Source organism: Microcaecilia unicolor, chromosome 2 (genome assembly GCF_901765095.1).
Source record: "Microcaecilia unicolor chromosome 2, aMicUni1.1, whole genome shotgun sequence".
Classification (NCBI taxonomy): domain Eukaryota; kingdom Metazoa; phylum Chordata; class Amphibia; order Gymnophiona; family Siphonopidae; genus Microcaecilia; species Microcaecilia unicolor.
The window spans coordinates 113,203,328-113,216,843 of NC_044032.1; the positions used below are offsets into that span (position 1 = coordinate 113,203,328).

At 44.1% G+C, this 13,516-nt stretch overlaps 1 protein-coding gene across 2 annotated transcripts in view; it reads left to right on the forward strand.

Annotated features, from left to right (window-relative positions):
- Positions 1–808: 808 nt before the first annotated feature.
- The window catches only part of LOC115462273, a 47,424-nt gene continuing 34,716 nt past the window's right edge, over positions 809–13,516 (forward strand). The window contains exon 1 of one of the 2 annotated variants that reach the window (XM_030192283.1): positions 809–893. In XM_030192283.1, the coding sequence (XP_030048143.1) occupies positions 857–893 (37 nt within the window). In that variant the 5' untranslated portion in view covers positions 809–856. Of the gene's footprint in view, positions 894–12,858; positions 12,890–13,516 lie in introns of those variants that run through there. The other variant, XM_030192284.1, reaches the window with a different exon arrangement.

Sequence of the window (13,516 nt, forward strand, 5' to 3'; positions counted from 1 at the left end):
ACCTAGCCGGTGTTCCCCTATTGGCGGACTTTCCTAATTAACTGCTATAAATCAGCTGTTCAAAAATGTTGCCATCTTTGATGAATGAGAAATAGACATTGCCGGCATATATGGCTTTGAAGATTTTGGTAACAATGCTTATGAAATCGAATTGACCTATAGTATTCCTTCTCAGGGGTGGATCCTTGACACAGCCAAGCGGCAAAATATGATATCATGTCAGACAGAAGATGCCTTCTGAAGTTGATATAATTAACCTAATTTAAAGTTATCTGCACTGATTTAAGCTTTAATACACCCAGTAACAATATTTGGGAACTAGAAAAAAAAGTATGAGATATAAAGAAAAATTAAAACAAAAACAATTTAAAAAGACCGGTGACGATAGGAGAGTGGCTGCTTAAATCAACAAAGCTCCACAACTCCGCTTGACTGAGGTCTTCAAAACACAAAAATTAAGTTGTATATGCATAGAAACATTTTCATGTGGAATATCTAACTTTGGCATTTCAATTTCCAGTACTGTAATAGGATTGTTTTTTTTGCCGAATTTGTTTGCCGGGGCACTAAGGGGGTACCTCCCTCGAACCACAACAATTTTTAAGTTATACAAAAAAAAATCCGAGCACCACATCGATCCTATTTGAACTTTGTAAGCTGCACCTTTCGCTGTATCATTTAGGATACACCCCGCTCCAAGGCGCGCCGCTGCCCCGCCCACTTTCCGAAGGCACAACAAAAGGCTGGCCTCTGGGCCTGCGCACTTCGCCTGCTTAGTAACCGCGGTGATGTGCTGTTCAGCTCTGCAGCGAAGAACGCACTGACAGTGCGGGGGGTCAGCGGTGTACGAGACAGGATGAGCCCCGGGCGAAAGAGAGTCACATTCAGGCAAAGTAAGAGAGGCTCCCTCCCCCACTGCGTGTCCTCCTCCCATTTTTTTGGTGAAATTCTCCACGTACCCTCCAGTGAATCTTTGATCTATGCAGCTGTTCCTGGCTGCAACCGTGCATATGCAGTTCGTCCTTTGTGATTCCTCGAGCCTTGCTTCACATCCTATGAAGTGCCTCAATATAATACAAACCAGCCTCATAATTCTTTTATTCAAATTAACTACTTTATTTAAAGTGAGGTTACTTACCTGTAACGGAGGTCCTCCGTGGACAGGAAGATAAATTAACCTCACTTGGCTGATGTCATCACAACCACGCAGACATGCCTCCCAGAGCCCAGAAAAGCCTAGAAGACTTTGTGGATATGGGTATGTGCCTACTAGAGAATGACACAGGGACGGGGACCAGCGGTAACTGGGGAGATGGGGACGGGGACAGATCCCACAGGGATGGGGACAGGGGGATGGGGATAAACATTGTCCCTGTGTCACTTTCTACTTTGACGCCTGTTAATGAACTGGACTTATTTATGTTTGATGCAGACAATATCAATATTTTTATGTTTTTTTGAAAAACAAGCAAACATGCTGGCCACAGCTAGCAAAATGGGGGATCCTGTACACCCTGCTACCAGTGCATCTTCTAAAAAGACATCTTCTATTGCCGGAGAGACTGTGGAAAACAGGAGAGCTAGACTGAATCCTGAGATTGTTGATGACTTCTTATTCACCCACAGATTAAAAAATAATAACAGTGCTTCATAGGGCATATTTCTCCCCTTTAGGGCATACAGAACAGGTTGTATTTTGTACCCCTGGACATTTTAACAGGGTGGATTAAGATTCCTTGGGGTAGTAGAAGTCAGTTATTATTGGGGTTGGAAGGGTAGAGGCATAGGAGCCAACTTTTCAAAATGATTGGGGGTGCTGAAATTTTTTTTTTTTTACAGGCAGTGTCCCCCCCCCCCCCCCCCCCCCCCATACCTTAAAATTATATCTACTGCAGTCTTCACCTGGGCAGTGGCAGCGCCACTCATAGGCTGCCTGCAACCTACACCAGGACTTCTTCCCTGAACAGTCCCACCCCTCAATCCCCCTGTACTGTACAAATATAAAGAGATGCAAATTTCAAAAACTGACATATTTCAATCACTATACTATAGGTTAACAAATAAAACAAAAAATAGAAAATATGATATTTTAGTGGACTAAATACATTTTTCAATTAGCTTTCAAAGGCCAAAACCTCTTTCCTCAGGTCAGGACAGTATACTGCTGTTATGGTATTCTGTACTGACACAAGAAAGGAGGGTTTGGTCTCCAAACATTAGTCAAAAATGTATTAAAATTAGTCCAGTAAACATTACTTCCATTTTCTGTATTATTAACACAGCTACCACACTACTTTATCCTAAACTAAAAATAAAATTCATTTTTTCCTACCTTTGTGGTCTGGCCGTTTACTGTTTCTAATTGTGTTGGTCCCAGTCTCTTGTTTCTTCTTTCCTCAATCTTTAACTTCCCCCCTTTCCATCCATCGTCTACCCCCTCTCTCCCCCTTTTCCTTCCAGCATCCGCCCCCTCTCTTCCTCCTTTCCATCCAGTATCTGCCCCCTCTCTCTCTCCTTTCCATCCTTCATCTGCCCCCTCTCTTCCCTCTTTCCATCCGGCGTCTATTTTCTCCATTCATGTGTAGTTTTTCTCCTCTTTTCCCTTTCCCTCATCTCTGTCAGTATGCCTCTCCTTCCTCTTTCTTCACTCTCCTCCATCCATATGCAACTCCTTCCTCTTTCTTCACTCTCCTCCATCCATGCCCACCATTTTTCTTCTCTCCGCCCCTCCATCCATGTTCATCTCACTTCCTCTCTTCCCTTCCCGCCATCCATGTCCAGCATTTTCCCTCTCTCCCCTCCATCCATGTGCATCTCCTCCTGTCTTCCCTTCCCTCCATCCATGTCCATCATTTCTCCTGCCCTCCCCTGCATCCATGTACAGCAACTTTCATCTCTCCCCTGCCCTCCCATCCATCCATGTTCAGCAACTCTCCTCTCTCCCCTGCATCCATATTCAGCAACTCTCCTCTCTCCCCTGCATCCATTTCCAGCAACTCTCCTCTCTCCCCTGCCCTCTCCTGCATCTATGTCCAGCAACTCCCCTGCCCTCCCCTGTATCCATGTTCAGCAAATCTCCTCTCTCCCCTGACCCCTGCCCTCCCCTGTATCCATGTTCAGCAAGTCTCCTCTCTCCCCTGCCCTCCCCTGTATCCATGTTCAGCAACTCTCTTCTCTTCCCTGCCCCTGCCCTCCCCTGTATCCATGTTCAGCAACTCTCCTCTCTCCCCTGCCCCATGCCCTCCCCTGTATCCATGTTCAGCAAGTCTCCTCTCTCCCCTGCATCCATTTTCAGCAACTCTCCTCTCTCCCCTGCCCTCCCCTGTATCCATGTTCAGCAACTCTCTTCTCTCCCCTTCCCCCTGCCCTCCCCTGTACCCATGTTCAGCAACTCTCCTCTCTCCCTTGCCCCATGCCCTCCCCTGTATCCATGTTCAGCAAGTCTCCTCTCTCCCCTACCCCATGCCCTCCCCTGCATCCATGTTCAGCAAGTCTCCTCTCTCCCCTGCCCTCCCCTGCATCCATGTTCAGCAACTCTCCTCTCTCCCCTGCATCCATGTTCAGCAACTCTCCTCTCTCCCCTGCCCTCCCCTGTATCCATGTTCAGCAACTCTCCTCTGTCCCCTGCCCTCCCCTGTATCAATGTTCAGCAACTCTCCTCTCTCCCCTGCCCCCTGCCCTCCCCTGTACCCATGTTCAGCAACTCTCCTCTCTCCCCTGTCCCCTGCCTTCCCCTGTATCCATGTTCAGCAACTCTCCTCTCTCCCCTGTCCCCTGCCCCCCTGTATCCATGTTCAGCAACTCTTCTCTCTCCCCTGCCCTCCCCTGTATCCATGTTCAGCAACTCTTCACTCTCTCCTGTCCTCCCCTGTATCCATGTTCAGCAACTCTCCTCTCTCCCCTGCCCCCTGTACTCATGTTCAGCTACTCTCCTCTCTCCCCTGTCCCCTGCCCTCCCCTGTATCCATGTTCAGCAACTCTCCTCTCTCCCCTGCCCCCTGCCCAGCATCAATGTTCAGCGATTTCTTCCCTGCCCTACCTCTTAAAACTAATTTTACCTGACTGAACGAAAGAAGCAGAGTACAGCCGGCTCCGTCTTCACCTTTCTTCTTCCCTCTCAGCTGTGGTCCCGCCCTCATTTCCTGTTTACGCATGGGTAGGAGCACAGCTGAGAGGGAAGAAGAAAGGTGAAGACGGAGCATGTACTCTGCTTCTTTCACTGCCGTTCAGTCACCTAAAATTAGTTTTAAGCGCTGGCTGAGCGGCAGGAAAGCAAGGAGGGCAGGTTTGAAAATATTGGGGGTGCTTGAGCACCCACAGCACCCACGGAGTCGGCGCCTATGGGTAGAGGAGGTGGTGGTGGGAGGGTTTATTATAGTTGCTCGTTATTATTGTTTTCTATTTGTAATTTATATACAGCAGTTGCACAGCATATTGTTCCTTTTCATACTTTAATAAAAAGATTTAAATATAAAATCGTAAGTGTTTGAGGCTCCTGCAGATGAGAATAGAGCCCATGGGGATGGGACGCGGACAAAACCTGCGGGGATGGGGCAGTGATGGAGACAGGACCTGCGGGGACGGGATAGGGATAGAGACAGGGCCTGCAGGGATGGAGACATAACCCATGAGGACAGGACAGGGACAAATTTTATCCCAGTGTCATTCTGTAGTCCCCACCACTTGAGTGCCTTTTGCTGCTTCTCCTGTGTACTAGTGCAAAGGGAAGGTGGGAGGGGTTGTGACTTATCCCGATGTCCATATATTACTCTGTTAGAGGTAAGTAATCTCATTTTTTTCATCGACAAGTAGGGTGGAACCACCACGCCTGGGTGACCCTGAGCTGAGAGTACAAGGGCAAATTGTATTTTGTAGCCAGTGGGTAGGCCTTGTACCCAGATGTCCTGCTGTGGTAGGTTGAAGCAAGTAAAGAGGTTCTTGTTTAGACCAAAGTATGACTGTTTCAGACATATAGGAACTCTGCAGGCGTTGCATGGAGTTCATTCACTAAGTGGTACCTTTTTGATGGCATGGTGGGCAGTAAGTGCAGAAACATGGTAGTTCTGCAGATGTCATCATACAGAGTTCACTGTCCACTTACATGGGCAATAAGTTCAGGATCATGTTGTAGCTTGCAGATGTCCTGTGGAATTCACCATCGAGAGGTGCTTTTTTGACAGCATGATGAGCAGTGAGTGCAGTAACAACTGAAAAGCAATGCAAGTCAGGTGAAAACAGAAAGATCTTGGACAGACCACCCTGTGGAAATGTAGTCTCATAGGGCAGGAGCAGCACTAATGGTCTTGAGATTTGAATTCTGAGTAGTGTAGCAGAGCAGAAGAAGCATGAGGAGGTACTGTGGATCAACTGGTGGTTTCCAGGGTGTGTGCTGTAGGAGAGCAGCACAAGGGTTATAAAAGTCTGAAAGGGGTAGGAGATTGGAAATGGGGAGAATAAGCCCTTATCTGATACAGGATATGTCAAATAGTGACTCTTAGAAGCTAGAGAGTTGAGGCTTGATACAGGCTATGCCTCACACATCGCCAACTTAAACAGTAAGAGTGGTACTAATGGCTTTACCACCTGTGTGTGGCAGGGAGGAGGCATCATTACCCATTCCAGAGTTGTGGATGAAGCTTTGATCCTGTGTGGATGAGCTCTTTCAGATCTAGTTATCTCATGGATGGAAGGCATGTAAGCTGAGGATGGAAGAGGCTCACAAGCAGATGGGTTAAAGATAAAAATTATAATGAGCTTTCTTTGTTTGGGGAATGGACTGAACAAGACAAATGTACTGCACCCAAATCAAATATCATGGCATGGAAATTTCCCTCCCTGGAGTCACTACACACATCCTCTGAAACCTAGATCAGGACTGCTTAGTTGTCCTCTATCCTTAGACCTTTCCACGGCCTTTGATTTGGTCAATTATGACCTAGTCCTAGCCAGACTTAACCTGATATCACTGATAACAGTTTACAATTTGGTCTCCTCCTACCTCTCCAACAGATTCTACAGTATTCACTGGCTCAGTGCTCCCTCAGCCCCTTATACTCTGACTTGTGACATCCCCCAAGGCTCAGTTCTGGCCCCTGTTCCATTTAATATCTTTCTAGCCCCTCTTCTTACCCCGATACAGTTGCTCAATCTCACATCCTTCGTCTACACTGATGATATTCAGATATTAGCTAGCCTCCACAGTGTTCTAGAGATTCAAGTGTTAAACAAATAATTAAATCAGATATCACAATGGCTTCAATTCCACACACTTAAACTTAACTCAGACAAAACAAAAGGATTCCTTATATATCGTACAAACTCTCCTACCCTCCCAGCGCCAATTACTATGGCACACTTCCCAATTTCATTCGTAGACTCTGTAAAGATATTGGGAATCATCTTAGATAATACCCTCAACTTCAAACAACATATGTCTAATATAGTATGTCCTTATTTTCACAGACTTAAACTGATTTACCCCCGTCTGCCATCTTTTCTCCAAGACAGCTGTTCAAATTCTTGTTCACTCCCTCATGATCTCAGATCTAAACTATTGCAACACCCTTCTCCAGAGCTTGTGATCTATGCTGCCTCCAAAACACTGTGATTAAGCTAATCGCCGGTTCACATAACTACCCTCCTTCAGGAAGAACATTGGCTCCCAATCTCCCATCGTATAACCTATAAAACCTTTCTTTTGACCTTCAGGGTTCAACAATCTGGACTCCCTCTCTGTTTATCACTTCTAAATACCATATCTTCCAGCTAGAACCCCAGAAAGAAGGAGGGCAGCAATGGAAGGGGAAAAGGCATGCTATACTTCTGTTCCTCTGCTGTCCCCCAGTTGCTGCTGTTCAGACAGATGCTTGATCCACCTAGTTGCAGGGCCAGCCTCGGTTCAAAGTAAACTTCATTTAAACTTGAACATTGAAAATGTATATAAAGTCAAATATACTTTCACGCAGTGAAATATAACAATTAAAGAATTCTTCCTTTTTAAACTGCCAGTCCCACCCCCACTAAAATTCACCACAAACCAAAAACTACCCCCAAACTGTCACCAGTCCCCAAAACTACCTTCTGTAACTACACCCAGTGCCCAGCAAACTGCCCCACCCCAAAAACTACTACACCCTGAAGAACTCACCCCTTGCAACTGCCCCACCCCAAACTACTCTGTAAGTGACACACCACCTTGCAAACTGCCCCACTCCTAAAACCTATCCCTGTGCAACTGCTCCTCCCCTGAAAGTTAACCCTTCAACTACTACAACACACACACATACAGAAGAGTTGCAAAGAATTCCATGAGCCATGCTCTGTGTGCTTTTCTCTGCTTATTATTTTTCCCTATTCAACAGATTTGGAAAGAATAACAGTACATAAGGGGTCAAGAATGTCTGCCTGGGGACAAAATAACTCCCTGAAATGTTAATGGAACAAAAGTACATTTGTTGGGGGGAGGTTTGACAGTGAAAAGACGCAACAGGTTGAAACTGAACCAGATCAGACAGTGGCGATTCCAAGGAAACTAGCTCTTCCAAAAATGGCCCAGTGTGTTTCTACACGAGAAACACTTCTATCATCTGAAGCATAGAGGCTTAGGGACAATATCTACTCACCATGTAGGGGGGAATGGGATTTATATACTGCCTTTCTGTGGTTTTTCCAACTACATTCAAAGCGGTTTACATATTGTACCTGGACAATGGAGGATTAGGTGACTTGCCCAGAGTCACAGGGAGCTGCAGTGGGAGTTGAATCCAGTTCCCCAGGATCAGAGTCTGCTGCACTAACCACTAGGCTACTCCTCCACTCCTGCCAACCCCCCCTCTCCCCCACCGCTGCACACACAATTAGTTTTGATGGATTGGAAGGTGGCAGTTCATGACAAGTGCACACATTCCAATCTTTCCTATGGTTTCAGGATATCTACAATAAATATACATAACATACATTTGCATATCCTTTATGTTTAACCCATTCATGTTTGAATTCCGTTACCGTTTTTATCTCGCGGGAGGTGGTGGAGGTGAAAACGGTAACGGAATTCAAACATGCGTGGGATAAACATAAAGGAATCCTGTTCAGAAGGAATGGATCCTCAGGAGCTTAGCCGAGATTGGGTGGCAGAGCCGGTAGTGGGAGGCAGGGATAGTGCTGGGCAGACTTATACGGTCTGTGCCAGAACCGGTGGTGGGAGGCAGGGCTGGTAGTTGGGGGGGGACGGGGATAGTGCTGGGCAGACTTATATGGTCTGTGCCCTGAAAAAGACAGGTACAAATCATGGTAAGGTATACACAAAAAGTGGCACATATGAGTTTATCTTGTTGGGCAGACTGGATGAACCATGCAGGTCTTTTTCTGCCATCATCTACTATGTTACTATAGCATGATGGCAGTGTATAGACTATCTTAGAGCAGTGGTCTTTGCTAATTTTTTAATCTGGGGTTTAGGTCCAAAAGGGCAGAAGGAGAGCTAATAACTATCTCCCCACATAGGGCCATGACACTGACCAGTGTGTACCAGTGACATACATCCCCATCAATCTGCTTGCTGTCTCTCTGAAAAGCCCCACCCCCTTTACCTAGGTTCATGGCTCCAGTCTCTGTTTCCCTCTCTTTTCCGCCACTCCACCCGGTACAGTGTATTCCTGGCTTCCGCACTAGACACCCCAGCACCACCAGGTCCTGTAACTTTCCTTCTCCCCTCCCCGGCTTCCCCCAACCCAGACTCCCCTCTAAATACAGGAGTGATGCCTATTCATTCAAGTTTAAAGTTTATTAAAAAAAATTGATATACTGCCTTGGAGAAACCTGTCAAGGTGGTTTACAATCTATAAAATATTAATTATTGAAAAGAGCTACAATTGTAGACAGGAAAGAAAAATAAGATGAGGAAAGTGAAGTCAAGGAATAAGAAAAAAAAAGGGGGGGGGGGGGGAGAAAACCAAAACTGAGACATTCATACAAAGCACCCAAATGAGGGTGAGTGGTAAAATACTACTACTTGTCATTAATCAGGGATTATAGGTCTGAAGAAATACGTTTTAAGTTTAGACTTAAAACCTGCCAGAGAATGCCCTTTCAAAATGGCAGCACCTGACTCCTTGTGGTGCTTTCCAGTGCATTACAAGGGGTCCATCTGCTAAATAAGGCAATTCTCAAAGCATTAACTTATTTGGCAGACTAACCCCTCACAATGTGCCATAATGCACTGCAAGGGGTCAGGCATCAACATTTTGAAAGATGACAGGGGTTCTAGAGGCAGGAATGGTTGGGAATTGGTCCTGCCTTTAGAAGTGGTGGGTCAGGAAAATCAGTGGGAGCTGCCACAGGGGGGAGGGGGGAGAAACCAGTTGCTTGCAGACCTTGCATTGAAGAACAGTGGCCTAGAGGGTACCAAAATGGCTCAAGGCAGATCACAAATCAAGAAAAGAGCCAAAGAGAATAAGTCCTCATGTAACAATAAATGTCCCTAACAATTGTAACATTCTTTTAACACTAAATATCTGTCAGATATTGAGTGAAGAGATAACCTTTAACAATTCTCTTAAAAGTGTGCTAAAAGGAGAGATTACAAGTGGCGGAGTGGCCTAATGGTTAGTGTAACAGGCCTTGATCCTGGCATTCTGGGTTCAATTCCCACTGTAGGTCCTTATCATGCTTGGCAAGTCACCTCATTGCTTCAAGCACAAAAACCCATGATTGTGAGCCCTCTAGGGACAGAGATAATACCTGCTTAGATTGTTCTTCACTTTAAACTTGATAGTTAAGTGGATTTTAAATGCCAGGGTGCTTTAATATTACATGGAAGTTCATTCCACAAAACAATATTTCTGGAATACATAATTTAATTTCCTGAGTGGAGTGTAACACCATGTAAGGGGAATAAACAAGAAGTATATACTGAAAGATATTCCCATTTAAAATCTTAAAAATGGCAACAGTTTAAAATGTATCCTAGCCTTTACCGGTAACCAGTGCAACTCAATGAGCAAGATCAATTTTGCTGCCGCATTCTGTAGAATTTGAATTCAGCATATCTATCTTTTAGGTTGTCCCCAAAGAACGATATTGCAATAATCCAGTCTGGCTCAATACCACAGATTGCACAATTCCTAAAATGAGACAACTCTTAAAAATAGTTTGATTTGACAAAGTTTTAGTTTAAAAAATGGTTTCTTAACAATTGTATTCACTTGTTTTTCCATGGTTAGAGTAGAATCCAAAATTACTCCTAAAATTTTGATATCCTTTTAGATGAAGTAGTGTTTCTTCTTGCGAAGAAAGAGCCTGGCTCTCCAAGATTAGGCATTCTCCTGCAGGGAGGCATAGCTGCAGAATGTCCCTGTGGATATGACATCATGACATCATTACACATTGGCGTCAGATCAACACTGATCAATTTCTATACAGTGCACGGAATTCCAGGCATATTCTATATACAGTGCACGGAAGTCTATGCATGTTCTATATACTGCATAGAACAGGATAGGAGTAGAATTTTACACGCATAGGTGGGAAGTCATGCACTACGTGTAGATTTAGTCACAGGGATAATGCCTAGGTATATTCTATAAACCACGGCTAACTTTTATAGAATACTAGTAAAAAAGGCCCGTTTTTTAACGCAATGAAACGGGTGCTAGCAATGTAATGAGTTCCTGCCATTAATGTTTCCACGGTTGTATTCTGAATATAATTGTTGTTTACATGTGTAAGATTTCTTTATATACAATATTTTTTGTGTAAACTGTGTTACAATGTGGTAAAAGTTTTCCTTGTTCAGGCCCTTCAATCAGTTTAACAATCACATCAGAAGAGCTCCTTACTTGTGAGAATGCAACATACAGTTGCCCATGTGAGAGACTGAGAGTGACAGTGTGTTTTACAGACAGTGTAAGAGAGAGATACACAGAGTGATTTAGTGTGTGTGTGTTTGTGTGTGATGTGTGTGAGTGACAAAGTGATTAAATGTTTGTCTTCCCTTCCGTTCTGTGCACTTGCCTCCACTGATGTTCATACCTCCCTGTATATGATTGTTTATTAGAGATTCAATCCACTCCACTTCCCTCCTCCAAGTTCCGTTCTGTCTGATTGGTTCTTCATTGACAGTGAGAGCCAATGAAACGCTGAACTACAGACTTACGAACCCTACACTGCCACAGTGCCACGGAGTCAGCTTCAGAATGCTGGAGGTGCTTTTATTATATAGGATATTATCTGTATAAGAAAAGTCAAAAGTGACACTAGGCACAATTTTTGAAACAGTGTAAGATTGCCCTTCAGTCTACTACAATTGGCCCCCAACTTATCCAATAAGAATTGATCTACAGAACCACCATCCCCTCCCCTAAATAGTATTGAGGTAGTACCTGATTTTCCTCCAAAAATGCTGTATCTGCGGACAAAGCCAGAAAGAGTGATAAAGAGTTGACATCACTCTCATATTTAAGGCAAAGAGGTGATTTCTGACCCCTCCCCCATGTAAAATAGCTAGGATTGCGCACAATAAGCGTGGTGCACCACTCTAAAATAGCATTCCCTCAACCTTGGACAGGGTGTTAGGTTTGGTATATCTCTCAAGTTGCGTACAGTATCCCATTTAATTAGTGGGGCACCTATATCCCTCTCCCATTTTTCAAAGTCACTAAATTCTTCAGAGGTTCCCTCTAATATAAAGCTTTATGGAGTCCTAAGACAGTAAGTTTTTCTTCAGAGACTGCATTAAAGAAGCTCCTTATCTTGTCTCCAATATTACTATATAATGGCTCACTATCTAAAGAATTTATATAATGTTTAATTTGGCAATAGGCAAATCTATTGTCCCAAGTAGGCGCTATCTTGTTTTGGAGTTCTTCGAATGAGATCAGACCCCCGTCCTTGTGTAGTAAATTTTGTACTGTATAGACACCTTGTTGTTCCCACACTGCAAAAATACAGTTATCTAGCCCTAGTTCAAAGGACACATTCCCTTTGATTGGCAATTGATGTGACGTGTGGATTGCCTCCCAATTGCTGGCCAGTTTCCTCCACATAGCCCACATTGGACCCAACAGCAAGCTGCCCCGTAGTGTCCAGCTTGACTGGAGATGAAGCAAAGAATAAAAATTGTATGGAGCATAGTATGCATGTTCAATATCCAACAGCTTATATGTGGAGGTGTAATGGAACCAATTACCCAAGGGTCTAAATAAACACGCCTGATTATATAATTTTACATGGGGAAGCCCCCAAACTCCCTGTGCCCAATCCCCCAATATCCCAAGTCCATCTTAATAATGGCTTATGGACTTTTCTTTTGGAAATTATGCAAACATTTTTAAAACCCTGCTAAACTAACTTCTTTTACCACATTCTCTGGCAACAAATTCCAGAGTTTAATTACATGTTGAATGAAAAAATATTTTCTCTGGTTTGTTTTAAATTTACTACTTTGTAGCTTCATTGCATGTCCCCTAGTCCTAGTATTTTTTGGAAAGAGTAAACAAGCAACTCATGTCTACCTGTTAGACTCCACTCAGTATTTGTAGACCCTATCTGCTTTAGCCTTTCCTCATATCATTTTCGTCACCCTTCTCTGTACCATTTCTATATCTTCTTTGAAATGCAATGACAGAATTGTACACAGTATATGAGGTGCGGTCGCACCATGGAGCGATACAAAGGCATTATAACATTTTTCATTTTTGTTTTCCATTCCTTTCCTAATAATTCCTAACATTCTATTTGCTTTCTTAGATGCTGCTGAACACTGAACAGAGGAGTATAACGTTTCATCAACGATAACACCTAGATCCTTTTCCTGGGTGGTGACTTCTAATGTAGAACTGTCATGAAATGCCTAGAGCCCACCTGAGGGATTAACCCTGCAGCCACCTAAAGGGTATGTCCTAGTACTGCCCAGGTCTGCTACCACCTGCGCACATGTTGTACACTGGCATACCCTTCCACCAGCCTGCTGGGTCCCACTTGCCTCTGGACGAGTCTCCCATCCACAAGTTACTTCCCCAGTGGTTTGTAAGGACACTGGGGCCACAATCCCAGGGGTCCCACAGTTCCCAGAAAGCACTTACAGACCAAAATATAAACCACCAGGATTCTTAGTCCAAGACAGCAGAGTCAGTAAACTAATAATGTTTATTGTCAGGAAATTGAACAGTAAGAGGAGAAAATGGTGAAAATACAGCAACAATAGCTGGTAAATCAAACAGGTATCAATATTAAAACTAACTTAACATTTGTTTACTACTTGAGTAGTACCTGGGGAGTTCAGGAAATGTAGCTGCTGACAGGTTTTAAAATATAACTGCTCACAGAGCCTCAGTGAAGAGATCTTTCTCTCTCCTCTCCCTGTCTGAGACTAAATATAACCTCACAGCTTAGGCAGGAAAAAAAATGTCACTTCTGTAACAGCTTTACGAAAAAAAGACAGTCACCATCTACTGGCCAAACAAGGGAAATGCACTAGGGAACAAATATGTCATACTTTCACAAAAGAATTTACAGACAT